Source organism: Typopeltis vanoorti, chromosome 21 (genome assembly GCF_054136105.1).
Source record: "Typopeltis vanoorti isolate ZY-2024b chromosome 21, IOZ_Tvanoo_1.0, whole genome shotgun sequence".
NCBI lineage: Eukaryota > Metazoa > Arthropoda > Arachnida > Uropygi > Thelyphonidae > Typopeltis > Typopeltis vanoorti.
Window position 1 is genome coordinate 42377275 of NC_143569.1, and position 20974 is coordinate 42398248.

At 34.9% G+C, this 20974-nt stretch overlaps 1 protein-coding gene across 1 annotated transcript in view; it reads left to right on the plus strand.

Annotated features, from left to right (window-relative positions):
- The window catches only part of LOC150094788 (uncharacterized), a 67960-nt gene that overhangs the window by 18867 nt on the left and 28119 nt on the right, over positions 1–20974 (plus strand). The window contains exon 3 of the mRNA XM_090411411.1: positions 17700–18052. Coding sequence (XP_090267537.1) covers positions 17700–18052 — 353 coding nt within the window. The remainder of the gene's footprint in view (positions 1–17699; positions 18053–20974) is intronic.

Consider the following 20974-nt stretch of genomic DNA (forward strand, 5'->3'; position numbering starts at 1 on the left):
TCACCCCATATTGTTGTGGGGGGGGGATTGCTGGTGAATGTATCTGCCAGTGTGGGTGGGTTTTCTGTAAACAGAGAAAACCAAAGATCCATCAAGCTGGCGGGTGATTAAAGTGTCTAGGAAGGGGAGGGTGTTGTTTTCCTCTTTTTCTAAGGTGAACTGGACTCTGGGATGTTGGTTGTTTAAGTGTGTTAGGAAGGAGTGGAGTGTATCTGAGCCATGTGGCCAAATAGCAAACACATCATCCACATAACGAAGCCAAATAGTGGGTTTTTGTGGGGCGGAGTTTAAGACTTTCTCTTCAAATGTCTCCATAAAGAAATTGGCCAAGGGTGAGGAAAGTGGTGAACCCATGGCTGTCCCCTCTATCTGTTTGTAGAATTTTCCTTGCCAAACGAAATAGCCTGAGTTCATTGTGAACTGAAATAGGGCTGAGATATCGGGAGGAAACTTGGCTTGGATGAGCTCAAAGGTTTCTTTGAGTGGGACATTAGTGAATAGGGAGGAGACGTCAAAACTGACCATTATGTCAGTGTGTTGGAGTGTGAGGTTTTCTATACTGGCTTTAAAGTGGGCCGAGTTTTTTATGTGTGATGGTGTGTTGCCAGTGTAGTGTGTGAGCGTTTTGGCTAAATGTTTGGCTAATTTATATGTGGGGGAATCAATGCCATCCACTATGGGACGTAATGGCACATTTTGTTTATGTATTTTTGGGAGTCCATATAATCGGGGGGGTCTAGAGTTATAAGGTTTAAGTTTGTTGGTGACTTCCACAGGCCAAGAAGTGACTTTCTTAAGGAGTCTGTGGATAATTCTAATCTGAGAGTTGGTCGGATTATATTCAATGGGGAGGTAAGTAGTACGGTCTCGTATTAAAGAATTTAGCTTATCTTTGTAGTCTTTTTGGTTAAGTACCACCGTGGCGCTTCCCTTATCAGCTTTGGTGATTACTATTTTTTTGTTGTTTTTTAATTCTTGTAAAATAACAATTATAGCTACGGAAGACAGCTGAATGACTACTAAATAGACTAACGATACTTGAGTTGAGATTTAAATTCAGGGCTGACCTTTCAAGGACACACAGAATCTTGAAATAAAGCACGGAGTTTCTAGAGAATAGTAGAGCAGTGAAGTTGAAGTTTACCGTTAGCTGTGGTTAGAATTATAGTGCCTAAAGAATTATTTGAATGCCGGAGGAATGAACAACTGTGCATATAAAACCTCAAGTTAAGGAATTATTGTGTGTTGCCTTATTTCATGAGTCATCAGTAGTACTTCATGCAAGAACGTTTATGTGTATTGTGACCGATGACTAATTCAGTTATTGCCTAGAAGATTTATTTTAAGGAGTGTCTTTTATTATTTAAAGTGTTTACAGTTATAAAAAGTGTTTGCACATAAGTAGATGAAGAAAGAAGATTATCGGTAAGAATATTCCAACTATTAATATCCCTATACAGAGATACGAGTGTGTTTCTTCCTAGAATTTCTTTATATTAACAGTAACTATTGCGGAGACTAGCTGAAGTGTAAATTTAAAACTGTTTGTTTGTGAAGAGGTCCTACTGCAATTTCATTGTATTTGAAACTTAAGGAACTGTGAGAAAACTGTAATAGAGATAGCAGAATTACCATCTGAGTTTGTATGACTGTATTGTCAGGAAGGCTGAAGTGTTTCTAATAACTTAATTAGTGATTTGAAGTTAAGTGTAAAATTTGTGATTTTAAAATTAAATGTTTGTTTTTGTTAATCAAAAGTTGTATTTTGCCTGAATCTCTTACTGCACCATTCATAAAATATTCGAACCAAAGCGGGAGTGATAAATAAGTTAAATATACTTGGCCAGTATAAATATTAAGGAGAAATAGTTGAGGGTTGATTTATCTTCAATTCTTGAACTAATTCAGATATAGAGTGGCGCAGTCTATAAATATAAATTTTCTCTATATTTGTATTAGAAATCAACTAGCAACTGTTGTTTTAGGTTAAGAACATCGTAATAACTAAATGTCGGATCCAAAGTATAGATTGACAAGAAGTAGGATCCAACAAAATGGCGCAGTCGACAGGATTTGAATTCACTAATAAAGATTGTAATATTAAGTATTAGATTTTGTAATAGTAAGGAGAATTTAAAGATAAATTAAGTGAATTGGTTGTAAACTAGAATCAGGCAAACAGAGAAATTATTTTAGGATTCTATTTTTTTTTAAAGTTATTGTTAATAGATTAATATGCCAGTTTTATCTAGTTCAGAGATGGAAGATAGTGAATTTTTCAGAAGTGTGAATCCCCAACAGGTAGTTCCCCAGTTTTCAGGAGAAGACTGATGATGTGTTATCATTTTTTACTTTTATTGAGAAACTCAGAGAAACAGCAGGTTGGACGGACTTTCAGTTGTTGGTATTACTTAGAAACAAGCTAATTGGTAAAGCTAAAACATATTTTTTCTCATCTCCTATACTTAGAGAAACATTTGAGTACAAGAAATTTAAAAAAGCCTTACTATCTCAATTTTGTAAACAGAGGAGTGTTGGACCAAATTTATGGAAACTACAGAGAATTACACAGAAGGACAAAGAAAGTGTTGCTGATTTCTATAATCATTTACTAACTCTCTAATAGTTTAAATGTATCCAATGAAGACAAACCTCATTTGGATTGGGCAGTTTATCAACAATTTAGACAAGGTGTTAGGCAAGAACTGAGGGAGACAGCCTACAAGAAGAAAATAACCTCACGCCTTGTAGCTGTCAAGGAAAAGGAACAGATGATTGGAGACCTTTGTCCCTCATCCAATATAGGCCTTGTAAACATAGTAGAAAGAACTGATTGTTCCCTAGGTGTAAATAAATCCTCAAAAGAGAATAGAAGGAAAGAAGATGAAAGGAAAATCATTAAAGAGAATTCTATTAATTATATCTTTTTTGAGACAAATGAGCAAACCAACAAGAAGTTATTCAAGGAAGTACAAGACTTTGTTCACCAGGAGGTAGAAAAGTTGCAACAGCCAATGAAGAATAAATTAGATGAAGTAATGAAAAAATTGACAGAAATAACTATAGGATTTCAAGAGAACTTCAATCCCACAGCAGATTATGTTAGCAAAGTAGTCAAACTGGAAGTTGAGAGGCAAAATAAACCAATTTTGACTAAATTGAATAGAGTAGTGGAAGCCCTGGAGAATGTTAGACAGCAAATTCCCATTGATTCTCAACCTCAGACAAGGAGAAAAATTCTCATAGATGGTGGAGATCCTCCTAAGTGGTTTAATTGCAACAAAATTGGTCACATTGCTAGGAATTGCTACTTTAATAAAAGAAACTACACTGACAGCAGATGGAACTCTAGTTTTGGACATATTCCTCACAGAGTGTATAATAAGTCTCAAAATTTCCCTAGATCAAGAGAATCAATGATGAGGATTACAGGATGTGTCAAAGGTCATAAATATAACATTCTATTTGACACAGGTTGTAATGCCTCAACCATCAGTAAGCATTATTTCCTAAAATTAAGAGATAAATTACGGAAAAATGTTACCAATTTAAGGAGACCTGTGAAGATTACCACTCTCTCTAATTCGAACTCTACAGCATATGAGAAAGTTCGCACAAAAATTTATATACCAGACATCAACCTGTGTGTATATCAAAATCTACTTATAGTTCCTTTCTTCATTGATTCTCTTGTGACTTTTCTAGAGGTGAAATATCTCTAATGAATAAAAAAATAGAAGTTAAAAGAAACAATAAGGCTGAATGCACAGGAACAAAGCAACCGACAAGAAGATTTTGTGTGCCTAATGAAGAAGAACGACCTAATAAAGTGCAATCATCTGTAGATAAACCAACCGTGAAAGATACCGATTCAAGCTCTATTGTAATTGATCAGCCTGTAACACAACTTGACACTGACTTGACATCATAACTTCAAGTGTCTCATTCTGTGCAAGAAATTTGTGCTGAGAATCAAATGCCAGTTAATTTTACTAAGATATCTGCTTTACATATCAGAACTGAAAATATAAGAAGAGGAAAGAATTACAAGGGTTTGAGTAATCTCAGAAGGAAGACTAAAAGAATGAATTACCAAGATGGAAGACAACTTAGGTTGGATATTAGTGACAAGGAACAGAGTTTCTACCCTGAAAGAAGATTACCACACTATAAGCTTAGAAAACAATTGTTTCCTTATTTTAAGAGCAGCAGAGATACAAGAGCAAGTACAGAAAGAAATAAATGTATAAAATATGAAAGCAATTCAGATTTGATTCAAACTAGGAATGAAAAGAAATTTAAATTATTAATACTCTCTTCAGAATCCAACATAATCCACCATGGCAAAGGCTACATTTGTAAATATTATTTAATGTAAATCACTTGTTTATTATTTAATATTCATATAACTACCTTTAATTTTGTCTAATATTTAATTATTTAATCAAAGATATATGTATTAATAATGAAAAGACTGTATTGAATATTATTAAGCTATTTCATTCATTACTATATTAATATTATAAGAATTTGTATTTGATAATTTAACTGCGCATTAATTGAAATGTAAATATTCTTATTTTGTTCCTGTTTGTAGAAGTTTAGCGTTATGCAATACCTCAATTTTATTATATTTTGTTTGGTTGTCATGGAAACGTATGTAAGTGAGCGAGCACGTTTTTGGAACACCACGTGAGAAGGTTTATTGAAGAGAAATTTAAATTATTAATACTCTCTTCAGAATCCAACAATATGAGTGGCATGTTTAAGGTGAAAAAAAAAAAAAAAAGCCAAAGATAGGAAATGAAATAATCAGTAATTTAGAGGATTTCTGCATGTTTGTAGTACAAAAGTTATTGTGAGATGAAATCTTATAAGCTCATCATATATGCATGAATCACATGCATATATGATGAGCTTAAAGCACACGAGCATTTCAAGAAAAGGAGATTTTTTTTTTTTTTTTCAAAGACCAATAATCCATCTAATTATAATGCTACAATTAGATGGATTTGTAGCATAAGATGCAAAAATAGGAGTATTAATTATGTATGCATTCAAAAGACATATTTCAGTGATTACACCACATTTTTTTATTATTCAGTTCTATAAAACACTGAAATAATAGTTCCCGACAAGTTTCGTAAATCGTAGGATTTACATCTTCAGGGGGTAAATAGTATAACTTAAAGTTTAAACAAGAGAATTAATAAATACAAATCATAACCGTCTGGCTATTCATAAAACTCAAATAACAGAATGCAGATATATAACGTTATTCACGTTGAACAATACTGGATGATGTCACGTGTGCTTGTTCTCGTTCATACAGTCCGAGCTCAGATTGAGGTAGATTTTTTATTAGAGCTGACCACACTTGATGGAGAATTAAACCTTGATTTTTATTGCATTGGGTTGGATTTTTTAGCATATTAGCAGCTTCTTTAAATTTTCTTATATAACTGTTGTTTTCTATGTATGACATCGTCGTTTTTTGCCAGAGTACATCGTGTCCAGTGGAAGTGGTATGGAAAGCAAGACCCGTTTTTTGTTCTCTTTTGTATTGTACGTCTTTTTGGTGTTCAGCCATGCGTATTTCTCCAGATCTTCCTGTCTGTCCTACGTAGCAAATCCCGCAAGAGCAATGGATTTTGTAGACTCCTGGTTTTTTAAGAGGATGATGAGGTGGTTTTGGTGGATGTAGGAATCTTGAGATTTTCTCCATAGGAAGGAAGGCTACTTTTATGTTGTGTTTGTTCATTAATTTGGCTAGCTTGTCTGTAACATTTTTGATATAAGGAAGCGAGATTGCATTTTTGTAATCCTGTTTTATTGTGTTGTTAGCTGTGGAGGCATTTTAAGGATTCTCTTGATGGTTTTTGTTTCATATCCATTCTGTTGGAGGATTTGTGTTAAGTATTTTAGTTCTTCATTACATCTTTCTTGTGTGCTGGAGATATAAAAAAACCCAACCCAATGCAATAAAAATCAAGGTTTAATTCTCCATCAAGTGTGGTCAGCTCTAATAAAAAATCTACCTCAATCTGAGCTCGGACTGTATGAACGAGAACAAGCACACGTGACATCATCCAGTTTTGTTCAACGTGAATAACGTTATATATCTGCATTCTGTTATTTGAGTTTTATGAATAGCCAGACGGTTATGATTTGTATTTATTAATTCTCTTGTTTAAACTTTAAGTTATACTATTTACCCCCTGAAGATGTAAATCCTACAATTTACAAAACTTGTCGGGAACTATTATTTCAGTGTTTTATAGAACTGAATAATAAAAAAATGTGGTGTAATCACCGAAGTATGTCTTTTGAACCAATTAGCCACAGAAGTTTACGTATGTATGCATTGTTTTGGTCCTAAGTACTATATCAATCTACATTTGATTATTTTATTATTATTTTTTTTTGTATAGATGTAGAAATGAAACAAATGAAATGTATATACATCACAAGAAATGTCATTTCTTTCATTTTGTTTATATATATATATATATATATATATATATATATATATATTCTTGTTGAGAGGCTTATACGCTGGTTAGACATAATAACTAATATTTAAGGAATTGACAGCGTATACTGGAAATATAGATTAAATAAACTTTAATATACACTTTCCGATATTTCAGCGAACGTTACGTTGCCATCTTCTTGGGAACTTACTAAAAGGACACGTGCACACAAGTACTAATACAACAAATGAGACTGAGGCTAGGACGCTAGCGTTTTCCTAAAGTCCTGATGGTGCCCCCTGGCGGGCTATATTGGTAGTTCTTGGCCTTTGGGCTGAAGTTCTTTTGATAAAAGTTTCCCAAATTTGGGGCAGTTTCATGCATCCAAATTTGTTGAGGTTTGGCATGTTCCTAAGGGCCGAGGCTGATTCCATGAATAGTCTTTCATACTTGAACTTGCTGCGGTGTATTACTGTGGCTTTCTTCCATCTTATTCTGTGGCGAGTATCCAGAGCGTGGTCTGCAAGCCCAGAGTGGCTGTACTGGTGGAATCGGATGTAATCCTTGTGTTCTGAGATTCTGATATTTGCTGTCCTGCCTGTTTGGCCAAAGTAGGACAGTTTATAGCTGCAAGGGACCTGGTATACACCAGGTAGGTCTAGGGGAAGTGGTTGGTCTTTGGTAGAGCGGATAAGGGATGCCAGTTTTCTATGTGGTCTGTAACAAGTGGTCAAGTCATGTTTTTTTTAAGATTTTATTGATTTTTTCTGAGGTGCCCCTGATGTAGGGAATAGTGATGGATTTAGAGTAATCTTTTTTGTGAGGGGGAGGGGGTGGTGGGTTGTGGATAACTGGGTTAAGTATTTTTTGGATTTTTTGGAGGGGGTAGCCGTTGGCTGAGAAAGTGTCACGGATGTGATTTAGTTCAGAGGTTAGGGCTTGATCATTAGAACAGATTATTTTTGCCCTGTTGAATAATGTTTTAATAACTCCATATTGTTGTGAGGGGGGGGGGTGGGATTGTTGGTGGATGTATCTGCCTGTATGGGTGGGTTTTCTATAAACTGAGAAAACCAAGGTTCCATCAGGTTGGCGGGTGACTAGTGTGTCTAGGAAGGGGAGGTTATTGTTTTCCTCTTTTTCCAGGGTGAATTTGATTCTAGGGTGTTGGTTGTTCACCAACACCCTAGAAGGCAATACACCATCACACATAAAAAACTCAGCCCACTTCAAAGCCAGTATAGAAAACCTTACACTCCAACACAATGACATAATGGTCAGTTTTGATGTCTCCTCCCTATTCACGAATGTCCCTCTCAAAGAAACCTTAGAGCTAATCCAAGCTAAATTTCCTCCCGATATCTCAGCCCTATTTCAGTTTACAATGAACTCAGGCTATTTCGTTTGGCAGGAAAAATTCTACAAACAGATAGAGGGGACAGCCATGGGTTCACCACTTTCCCCACCCTTGGCCAACTTTTTCATGGAGATGTTTGAAGAGAAAGCCTTAAACTCAGCCCCACAAAAACCTACCATATGGCTTCGCTATGTTGATGATGTTTTCGCTATTTGGCCACATGGCCCGGATTCACTCCTCTCCTTCCTAACACACTTGAACAACCAACACCCTAGAATCAAATTCACCCTGGAAAAAGAGGAAAACAATAACCTCCCCTTCCTAGACACACTAGTCACCCACCAACCTGATGGAACCTTGGTTTTCTCAGTTTATAGAAAACCCACCCATACAGGCAGATACATCCACCAACAATCCCACCACCCCCCCTCACAACAATATGGAGTTATTAAAACATTATTCAACAGGGCAAAAATAATCTGTTCTAATGATCAAGCCCTAACCTCTGAACTAAATCACATCCGTGACACTTTCTCAGCCAACGGCCACCCCCTCCAAAAAATCCAAAAAATACTTAACCCAGTTATCCACAACCCACCACCCCCTCCCCCTCACAAAAAAGATTACTCTAAATCCATCACTATTCCCTACATCAGGGGCACCTCAGAAAAAATCAATAAAATCTTAAAAAAAACATGACTTGACCACTTGTTACAGACCACATAGAAAACTGGCATCCCTTATCCGCTCTACCAAAGACCAACCACTTCCCCTAGACCTACCTGGTGTATACCAGGTCCCTTGCAGCTGTAAACTGTCCTACTTTGGCCAAACAGGCAGGACAGCAAATATCAGAATCTCAGAACACAAGGATTACATCCGATTCCACCAGTACAGCCACTCTGGGCTTGCAGACCACGCTCTGGATACTCGCCACAGAATAAGATGGAAGAAAGCCACAGTAATACACCGCAGCAAGTTCAAGTATGAAAGACTATTCATGGAATCAGCCTCGGCCCTTAGGAACATGCCAAACCTCAACAAATTTGGATGCATGAAACTGCCCCAAATTTGGGAAACTTTTATCAAAAGAACTTCAGCCCAAAGGCCAAGAACTACCAATATAGCCCGCCAGGGGGCACCATCAGGACTTTAGGAAAACGCTAGCGTCCTAGCCTCAGTCTCATTTGTTGTATTAGTACTTGTGTGCACGTGTCCTTTTAGTAAGTTCCCAAGAAGATGGCAACGTAACGTTCGCCGAAATATCGGAAAGTGTATATTGAAGTTTATTTAATCTATATTTCCAGTATACGCTGTCAATTCCTTAAATATTAGTTATTATATATATATATATATATTACAAACCTAGTTGTTTAAATGGATTTTTATTTCCACTCCACAAATAAGCTGCTGTGCCATGGATTTTTGTGGATATCCTTGGGTGCTACATGATTATCATTGCATGGGGAGTTCACCACCCTTGTAACTTTGTGGCTTCCACTCACAAAATGTTATTTGCAAACATGTTGTGTATTTGTACTGTGTGTGGGCTAATGATATTTTTGTATTTTTATTCATTTTTACATCATCTTGAAACCCTGTTCTAGAGTCCAAACATGGAACTTTTTCAAACTGCTTTAGGCCTTCAATAAGTGGGATAGTTGTCCTACACTGGGTGATGAATTTACTTTTGATATTTGTGAGAAACAAAACACCTGACAATTCGTTTTCCTTGTAGATCTGGCTTTTCATCAACTGGAAATCTCAAGATTACTACTAGTTTCAGTTTAATATAATTTTGTGTTTTCTTTGTTTTATTTTTAACCTGGTTCTAAAAATACTTGGTAATAACTGGTAAGTACTTTAATTTTTGAAACATAAACACACATTAATAAAATGCAAAAATATGGTTCCCAAAAATATTTGGCATTTACATCTTTTAAGTAGTGTAGTAATGAGGTATGACAGATACTCACTCTGTATATTGTCATAATGCTGACTTTCAGCAATTTATTTTCCTGAGTGTTCTGTACAAGAACTGTGGAGCAGAATGCATTGCTGTAATGAGCTCTGAATGCTGGGTGGATGAATGAGTTTATCATTTAATATGATGTATTGCTGGTTGAGTGAGATTTCTTGTGATGAGTGACTATGAAGACGTTTTTATTAATAAAAATTAGGTGAAATTCTAGCTTATACGACTCAGTTCTTTTCAGCTAAAGATGAATTGAATTAGCTGATCTTATAAGAAGGTAGGGTGTTTCATCTTACCAATGAAACACTAGCCTGAAAAGATAGGATTAACTTGCCTGTCAGAGAACTAATTTGGTTTATATGATGCTACTTGGTTGTGGGCTGCCATTAAGTCTAACATGTTAAGTGAAAGGTGGGAAGTCTGTGGCTTAGTGAATTATTCCTTACTGCAATATAATATTCCTTTCTCCTATCAGTGTCATCTTAAACAACCATAAAAATTTGACCAAAGACAAAAACATATTACATGCAGAAAAAAAAAATGAATGTAAACTTTCCCTATTCTCTTCATAAGCGAATTTACTCTCATATCCTTCTTCTGTAATAACTCCCAACTGCACTCTTTCTTAATTATGCATATATACATTTTGATATCAAAATTTCTAACTTTGAATCTGATCTTCTTAGTCTTCTTGACCAAAATATCTACATATATTTTGGATGTTGTTTGACCATTATGCAGTTGTGTTAATTCCACCTGGCTTGTAATTTTCTTGCTTTGTAATTCAGCATCTAATAATTTTTGAGTGGGACATCTAATATCTAGTCACTTCCCAAATCCTATATTCTGCACCAACTGGCAGCAGAACAATTGCAACTTTAACTGAAATCCTCTTCTGACACATTAATGAAGCCCAGCATTCAAAATAATTCAACTTCTTTCTCATGAGATTTCATTGTAACCTAGTCAATATGTTTAAATAATTAGCCTCCCCTGATAATGTGGGAAAGTGTAAAGTTTTGCATTTTGCAATACAAGCATTATAAGCTGTGCATCACATTGAGAGAACTGTAATCCAGGAAATTGAAGCAAGGAATTTGTTGGTGGTGGTAATAGTAGATAGATAGAGCTGAAGTTTAGAGGGTGTATTGCTGAAATAGCTAGGGTAGCCAACAGGATTACTTGCTTATTGAAGACCACACTGACAAGCACAGATAAGGAAGTTACATAAAGCCTTGATATGACCACATCTGGATTACTGTGCTCATGTCTAGTCAGCTGGGTTTCTTGGAGATGAGGAAGTGGTAGAGAGGATCCAGAGGCAAGTGACCAAAATGGTGAGTGATCTGTGGAAATCTCCTTATGAAGAGTTGGGATTCTAAGAGTTGGTCGATAGGCAAAAATATGTTAGAAACATTTAGGTTACATAAAGGCTTTTATAGGATTGATGCAGGGGAAATGTTTCAGCACTTGGCTAGCGGAGATGGAACAAGGGGTCATTCCTGGAAGTTAGCAAGGGTGTGAGAACTAGATTTTTCACTTGAAAATTGTTGAATGAATGGAATGGATTGCCTGAGTCTGTTTTGAGTTTTTTTTATCTGTTAATGGTTTCAAGGAGAGGTGTTGATAAGTTTGGGTCTCCAGCAATGAGTCTTAGGACTCCATGGAGGTGCCCATGCAATAATAATTACTCATTTGACTCCCATGTGGCTAATTTGTTGATGCAATTTGTTTTCACCAGCAGCTCATATGCCAAGTCCATAAAGCACTCTGCCATGTGTTTACACTTATTTGAATGGTCTTAACCAAATAGTTTTTAACTATTTGGTTGAACATTATGATATTTGTTTACACATGTAACACACAGCCTTTCACAGCTTACACATGTAACAAAAATATATAGAATTTTATTCAATAACTTCAATATATTTCATCCAGTGTTACATGGACACCATCTGAGATGTCCATGTAAATGAGTCATAAAGCATGTGTATACTAGCTTGTGTCTTGGTTGCAGTATATGATTACACTATTAAAGTTCAAAGGAACAATTGTAAAAGTTGCATAGATTAAAATAATTCAAAGTAATTATCAATTTAAAAAATTCTGAACAATTATAGTTCGCCCACCGTTTCCAGGTCCCTGCTTCGTCTTTCCAAGAATAGTCGATTCATGCTGAAGGGGAGAAAAAAATGAAGGACGTCCGAATTGGTTGCCAACACACGAAATCACGTGCTTTATAGGTAAAATTTTCCAACTGTTATACAAGCAACATAGTTAACTACAATAATCATAAAAGAGAAGTTAATTTTCTGACCGGTAATAATAAACAACTCATCCCACTATACGGACTGATTACCCTATTATCGGAATGGATTCTTCTTTTTCTGAGATGCGCAGAAGTGTCGAGGGACCTCAAATCGGTGGGCGAACTATAACAGTGATCACTTCACAAAACTTAGAGATTGGCATGTAGTATAAGTGGTTGAAGTTCGGACAATTTCATAGCATTTCATGTTTCGAGGAAAATATAATCAAATTTGAACTTGCTAGAATGAAGAAGTTTTGTCTGGTTTTACAGAACTCTGTGCCTAGTGTCAGTGAGTGTGAGAAGCAAAGCCTGACTTGTCAGATTTCAAAAATGTAGTATAGTCTTGATGTTCTTTGATTCTGATTAGGTTAGAATGACCAGTCTATTGAAAATAGCAAATATGACACTAGCAGAGTACCTGATAGACACCTGGAAAGAGGTAGTATATTGTTTGTAGATGCTAAGAAGGAACACGGTTTCCAAGCTGGTTTGAAGGAAGTGTATAAATTGAATTTGTAAACAGTCTGTGCTATTTGTTCAGAGGTTTCTTTAGGGTATGGTATTGCAGTTCTTTTCACATTGGATTGTAGTCTGTCAGTAGGATGATAATTATGAATAATTTTTTGAATGGTAGATTTTCTGTATCCATAACTCATCAGATTGCTTTTAATATTGTTCAGTTTGTTTAACCAAAGGGAATCATAAGAGCAGATTGTATGAACTCTATGTACAAGACTTGATAATACCCGTCTTCTGTGAATGATGGTGCGAAGTCAAGTGAATGTATCTGCCAGTAAAGGTTAGCTTCCAATAAACTGAAAATTCAATATTCAGTTTATTGGTTGCATGCATGACACAAATAAACAAAACAACCCTCTACAATACCTAAATCTCTAACAGAGATTTAGGTATTGTAGAGGGCATTGAAATTAAATATTAATTTCAACACCAGTAGTCAATAGTTTTGATAACCTTTTAGTGTCAGTTTTTGCAGAATTCATTTCTGTCTTATTTCTAACTCCTATTCCATTCTTGCTTTCAATGTTAATATCCATATCTTGGGAAGTAAAAACCTATCTCAAAGAGAAATTTCTAGATACAATTTCTCTTTTTGAGAATAACTAATTTCCAGTTTTTCATCAGCATCAAAAATATACTGTTTTTCTTTATCATTTCAGGCATGTAACTCTGAATAACTACTAACTAGAATATATAAAACCAAATCACATAGAAATTGTTTCAACTGTACTTATTTTTCCATCACTATATATCATCACTGTTCGTTAGGCAGTATCACCGCTATTTGTTTAGCATTAGTCACCCCTCCTTATCAGGGAATGCAAAAATTGAGCAATGACATTTTTTTCTTCTTCTGTGCTATCTAGTACTGAAGAATTATGCTACTGGAATCAAAGACAACTATTCGTATCACTTTGAATGTGCTGTGTGAAATTTCTAATGTGACAGTGAGTTTTTGTATTTTCAGATACTTTTTTTTTTCAAAACTGCTATTACAATTTTTGGTTGTAGTGTTTAATCCCAGTCTCACAAGTGTAGATAAAATAAATAAATAAAAACAGGAATATTTTTAGAAATAGTTGTATGCTTACTCTCAGACATTTTGTCTGGTTGCTTTCAATGCAGATTTCCTTAAATAAAGAAGTTTGTTTCATCCTGATGCAAAGTGGTTATCAATTTGACATTTTGAAAAAAAAAATTTTAATTGCTCCTGCACACGAGACTTCATAACCTATAGCAAATTCATGCTTGTGGGGACAAATTCAAGGTTAAGAATCTCTAATAATTAACCATTATTATTATTATTATTTTAACATGAATCCTGTCCACAATTGAACATTAGTACCCATTGTGGGATAATAACTTTTATAATCCAGCAACTCTTCTCTCGACTAGACATAAAACTCCTTTGAGGCTTAAAATACCACTTAAAAGACATTCACAAATATTCGCATCCACACTGTGATTATAATCCATGACCTGTAGGTTGGAGAGCTGAAGTGTTATTCTCTTATCCAACCGAGATGGTGACTCTGGAGTTTTTAATTGATCTGTCAATTTAGCATCCTATAGGAACTGGATAAACTAAGAGCATTTCAAACATTAACAGTGTTTTAAACACATCAGCCATTGAAATTTCTTTTAGCACTTTAAGGCAGCTAATGAATACCTGTTTGTATCTATAAATCAAGCTCTCCCATGAAACCTTTACTTTAAAATTCATGAAATTTTTTAAAATGTGCAATCTTCTTTTTCTTCTTCATGTAGCTTCCTCGGTGAGGGGCTGCAGCACCATGTCCTTCCAGTTCTCTCTATTGGTGGCTTTCCTTGTTTTTTTCTGCATAGCTGTGTGATCCTGTCCATGATCACATGGCTATGCAGACATGGCATCTTCAAGCCATGTCCTTCGTTTTTTTGCCTTTTGATCCTTTTCCTATAATTTTTCCGTCTAAAACTGTTAGTATCCTCTGTCTTGCTGAACCTCTCAATACATGTCCTGTCAACCTTACCTTTCTCTGGATCATTTCCTGTAATAAAGAACTTTGTGTTCTCATTCTCTGTAGGACATCTGTATTTGTCACATGTTCTGTCCATGAGCGTTTCAGAGCTCTCCTATATTTCAAAGGCCATTATCTGTTGTCTTTCTCTCTTCTTGACTATCCAGGTCTCACTTCCATATGTGAAAATTGGCCACACTAATGTTCTTATCATTCTTTTCTTTGTCTCGATATCCACAGAACTGAGCAGATCTTTATTTTTACAGAAGGCATCTTTAGCTATGGCTATTCTTATTTTAATTTCTTTATCTTGCTTTCCATCTCCAGTAAAGTAGATGCCTAAATATTTGTATTCTGTTGTATGTTCAATTTTCATATTGTTTATGAATATATCTGGCTCGGATCTATTTTCTTTTGAGATTTTCATAAATTTGGTCTTTTTTTTTTTTGCATTTATATCTAATCCAAATTCTTTACCTTCTTCAATTAGTAGCTGCAGTAATTTGATTAATTTATTTCGGTTTTCTGCTATTTAGAATGGTATCATCAGCATATCTAAGATTGTTGTATTTTATATCATTAATATTAATTCCTATTTTTTGTTTTTTTCAATCTTTTTCATCAATGTCTCACTATAGATATTAAATAGATTTGGTGACAGGATATAACCTTGTCTAATTCCTTTTTATTTTCACTATAGAAGCCTCAGAGTTAAACAGCTACATTTTCTGTTTGGTGTAAATCATTTTTATAATCTTAAGTACATGATCTTCTATGTCTAATTTATCTAATATATTGAACATTTTATGTTTTACCTGGTCAAAGGCCTTCTGAAAGTCTATGAAGCATATGTATATGTTCTTATTTCTTTCAAATGATCGTTCTATTAGTTTTTTTTTTTTTTTGTTCCATTATAGCATTAATGGTTCCCATTCCTCTTCTGAAGCCTTTCTGTTGTTCGTGCAATTCACCAATTAAGGCTCTTTCAATTGTTTTAGCATTTGTGACTATGTGAAGCTTTACTTAAAGTATGCTAATAAAATAATAATAATGAAGGGTTTCATATAAATAATGAGATTAGAAGAAAGATATAAAATTTTTTTGAGATATAATAGAATGAATATGGTGGTTTTTGCACCATATTCATTCTTGAGAAACTATGTTTCTCAACTGCACACAAAATCTTCTTAAACTGTGGGTAGAGCACTGAAGTATTTAGCAGGACAACTAAACATAGCGCCATCTATCTAAGTTATCTACCTGAGAAATGGCTTGCAAAAATCACCATGATCATTCATGTCTTTTTTTGCAAGCCTCATTTCCCCACCCCATTGATGTTTAATTACAAATAGCCTACTTGACCTAGTGGTTATCATCTGTGCTATTCAAATTTAAGGCTGTGGATTGAGAATCACTGTCTCCAAGAAAAACATGAATAACAAAGATGAATAAAAACCATGGCATTAAGTACTGTACGCTTGCAAACTTTTGTGGATGGGAATCACATTAAAAAAATGTGATTACATCTTTTTACTCATAAATTCTCATTTCAGTTCACATAGCTGTACAGCATTTTTAATCCTGTATCCCCCACCCCCTTCATTTTCATTCTGATATTATTGAAATATGTCAGATGAAAAATAAAAGTTACTCAGATTTGATAATTATTCAGCAATATCCAAATTACCACATTTGTTTTCATATATCGAAGTGCTGTTTCATATTTGTGGAGCATGAAACATTTGCAGTTTTTGTCTATTCTGATAAAAATTTAACTGGATATGATACTGGCAACATGGAGAAGAGATGACTGATAGGCAGGCATTGAAGGTACAGTAATCCATTTATCCGACCAGCCCTTCATTTATGAGAACTGCAAGTTTTCATAATTGGAAGGTAAAGTCACATGGTGTTCTACTAGCAGTCAGTTGACATGGAAGTTTTGGTTAATTGAAGGTAGTTGTTGTTTAATATTGGATAAATTAGATTACTGTAGTATATGGCAGAATAGAATCCTGTGGTGTGCAACAGGACTACGTATATAACTGTTTGTTTTATTTGTTGATTGATTTAAGAGGTAATATCTAGTTGTTTGCTGAAGATACTGAACTATGGATGGTGATAGTGATTTAGAGATAATTTAAATAGACTGACAGTTTGGGCAAACATCTGGACTATATGACATTAACATAACTGGACTTCAGGAGTTGTGGAGCTGGGGAAATTGGAGTGATAGTGGATGGGAGCTGAAGTTCAGAGGACATGTTGTAAAAGTGGGCAAAAATAGCTCAAAGGATTACTTGGTTGTTGAACATAATGACAAGTAGAGATGAAGAGGTTGATAATTAAACACCAAATCTGTTGTGCACAGATTTAATCTCTCCTGGATTTAAAGGCAGGCGACCAAGTTACTGGTTTGTTGAGTGATGCTCCCTGTGAAAATACATGCTGATTTATGGATTAGAAAGTTGAAGTGGAAAAGAGGCAATATGATAAACATTTGAGGTACTAAAAGCTTTTATAGAGTAGACACTGAAGAAATGTTTCAATATATGATAGAGAACAGGCACCCTGGAAGTTGTGTAGGAGTGCAATTAGTAAGAACATCAAGTTTTTTGATTGGAGTGTGCTGAATAAGTGGAATGGGTTACTAGAGTTGGTCATGAGTGCATTGTCAGCATATGATTTTAAGTAGAGATATTATGTGAGTAATGGTTAGTTAGTGTACTCCTACAATGAATCTTTGGACTTCTCCACAGAAGTTCTTGTAATATATGTGTGTGTGTGTTTAAAGCATTTAAATGATGTACAATCCACTGAAGTCATTTGCTGATAACTATAAAAGCAGATTAGCAAGGATTTAATAGTGTGATAATTCAGAAAAGAAAATGAAAATATTTAAAAAATAGTTTATTCTATTGTTACACAACTTTAAAATCAACTGAAATTAAAAAACTTCCTACTTAATTATATCATATGTACTGAAACTTATGATCAGGCATGTAATTACGTATGAATTTAGGGGAAAAGGCATTTTCTTATTTTACATTTTAAAATTTCGTTTTAGAGGCTTATCAAGATTTGGTGATAGAAGTTCTCCAGGCCCATTCAACAGATCCTCTTCTCCGATGTATGGCAGAAGTTTCTCTCCAATTAGAGGCAGTAGACGTTCTCCAATGAGAACTTATGAAAGACGTTCACCTTTTGAAAGACGATCTCCATTAACTTTTGAAAGGCGTTCTCCACCAAGTAGGCTCTATAGTAGACGCACCCCTCCACGAAATTATGATAGACGGTCTCCATTGGGAAGACTTTCACCATTGGGTGGCAGGAGTTCTCCATCTGGTATGTACCGTAGAAGTTTGTCACCTGCACTGTATGAAAGAAGAAGCTTTTCTCCTCTACGTGGTTTTGAAAGAGGTAGTCATTTTTTTATTTATTTATTTAGCTTTAAAAGATGTGCATTTTTTGTTGCACATTTAATCTCATCCTATAATAGGCCACTGAGCCCATGTTAACATCATGGGCTCGGTGGCCTATTATAGCATTTTTATTTGTTTTGGATTTATGGCTGAAGCAACTAACACACTATCCTCATAGCTAAGGCTATGAGGATAGTGTGTTAGTTATGTCTGTAAATTGACCAAGAGTCGTCTAGCATTATAAGAATGGCAAGTGGAATAACTTGTGATTTCTATACCCCCTTCCCATGGTCGGATTATTGCTTTTGATCTTCCAATCCAAACATATGTGCAGAATGCATTGTTGAAGTAATCCTCTCCAAAAGCACAGATTTCCCATTCCACACTAAATTCCTACCCCTAAGTAAGCTCAAGTTCTCCAAAAGATGTGCCAAGGCTGTACAAATGAAGAACCAAGCATACTGCAACTGGCTATCATCAAGAACTCTACCTTCTCTTACCACTTACACCAAAGCTCAAAATAGCTGCATAAAAATCATCAGTGCCTCAAAAACCAATTTCCAAAGAGATAAAAGCAGGAAACTTGCATCATTCCTAAATGGTAGCCATGCAGTTTCTCTGGCCACAACTTTGGTCCAATACTGCTCATGCTGCTCTTGTACTCAGATGGTCTTTTGCATCATCACCCACAAAAAGCCAATATCCTGGCATACTGTACTTCAAATGCTTGAATAGGTGAATTTGGTTAATGTCCCCCAAACATTCAACACACATTACCCCCCCCCCCCCCCTGATCTTTCACTAGGAAGTGATCAGAAAAATCCTATCCAAATTAGATACCAAAAAGTCCCCTGGCCCTGATGCCATTCTTCCAATTGTCTTGAAGATTTGTGCACCAGAGCTGACTCCTATTCTATGTTGCCTCTTTATGCTCTCTTACTCCATAGCCCATGTCTAACACCATTTCCAAGAAAGGTGACAGATCCTTGCCATCAGACTATTGAAAAGGGATTGTTTATTTCATCTCTATAAACATTATTTAACCCTCGTGTAATTAATTAATGTGAATCAATTAATCCTTTTTATTAATTAGCATAATTAATTAATGTGAATCAATTAATCCTTTTTATTAATTAGCATAATTAATTAATGTGAATTAATTAATTACACAAGGGTTAAATAATGTTTATAGAGATGAAATAAAATAAACAATCTCTTTTCACAAGGGTTCAATTCCGATTGGTGCAATGACTTTTAACTATTTTTTTTTAGAATAGTGAAAACCATTGACTCAAGAACAAAAAAAAAATACATTTAATGAAACTAAAACAATTTATACACTTTAAATAAAATTACATAACTTTATTAATTTAAATTAATATAACTAAAATTACATAGTTAAATTACAAAAATTAACTGGATCCAAGACCTTCTAAAATAAAGCTACATAGAGATTTTCTTTCTCCAAAATTATTAAAATCATTCATACTCTGACTCATTCTATAATTGGATTGCTTGACATACTTAATCACGTCTTCCAGACTAAACACCATGTTTTCACAACAAAAATGTTCATCAGAGTCAGTTTCTTTGATAGGCCTTTTCCGAAAATATAAAATTTTCTTCTTTTCCATGAGATCCTTCTTAATCTCCTTTATGTTGCATATAATATTATTCCTCCCATCTTACTGAAGTATAAATATTCTTACCTCTTACCAGAGCAAAAAGTTTCTCATACTACTTCATAAACAACATATCTAAGTTGAGCTCATCATGTTAAGCCACTTTACAGTTTCAAATTTCACCAGTTGCTTTTTCCATAGTAATCCAGCATCCTTAAGACAGAAAATGAAACTTTCTATTCAGCGTTTCCCCAGACATTAATTAGAACGACAATTCCAATATCCTCTTTTATTTACTAAATACTTGACAGCCTCAACTCCTCTAGTTTAAAGACTCGCAGTTCTACGATTTCATTTTGGAATCTTCTATTAATATTCTTCTAACTACCATGTAAAACTTAAAAACTTCCTAAGAACAAAATTCTTTGGTTGCCGTTCTCAAATTTCCATTAGCTACCTCTTATTTTCCCCTTATTACCCAGACACTGAATGCTCTCTCTCTCTGTTAGCTGTCAATCACTCATCAAACTCCTCGGTGAGCATGCACACTCCATTTAAATTGCAAGCGAGAAGTTACATGCAATGGCTGATACATTGTCTCCATTAGTGTGAACAGAATGTCTTCACAAACTATCACTACAAATATCTCAACACGCTTAACAATTTTATATTACAATAAAGAAGATTAAAGATCATTACAAACTATCAGAATCCAGTAAGTACATCAATTTCACATGCTTTATTTTCATTTTGACAATAATAATATTAATAATGGGCACATCACAAGTGCTGATGTATGTGTTAAGAAACCAAAACTAATAATATATTAATATAAACAATTATATTCATAATTTTAAATTATGATTATTTTTACACTATCGCCCAGTCTCTTTCATCTCAGTTCTCTCTAAAGTAATTGAGAGAACCATCAACAACCAACTTTCATACTATCTTGAAAGCACTCAACTAATAAATGACTGCCAGTATGTATTCTGCCAATGCCATTCAACAGGAGATATGCTTCCCTATGTTGCACATCTCTGGATAAATACCTTGGAAAAGTTTTGTGAGTCAGAAGTAGTTGCACTAGATATCTCCAAGGCTTTCAACTGGGTCTGGCAAAAGGGCCTAAATAAGCTTCCATCATTCAATCTGTCCCGTGACTTCTGCAACTGGGTTGCCAGTTTTCTCACTGGATGCACATTGCATATGGTGGTTAACAGTTCCCTATCCTCTAACTATGCAACTAATTCTAGGGTCCCAGACGGTTCTGTCCTCTCACTCACCCTGTTCCTTCT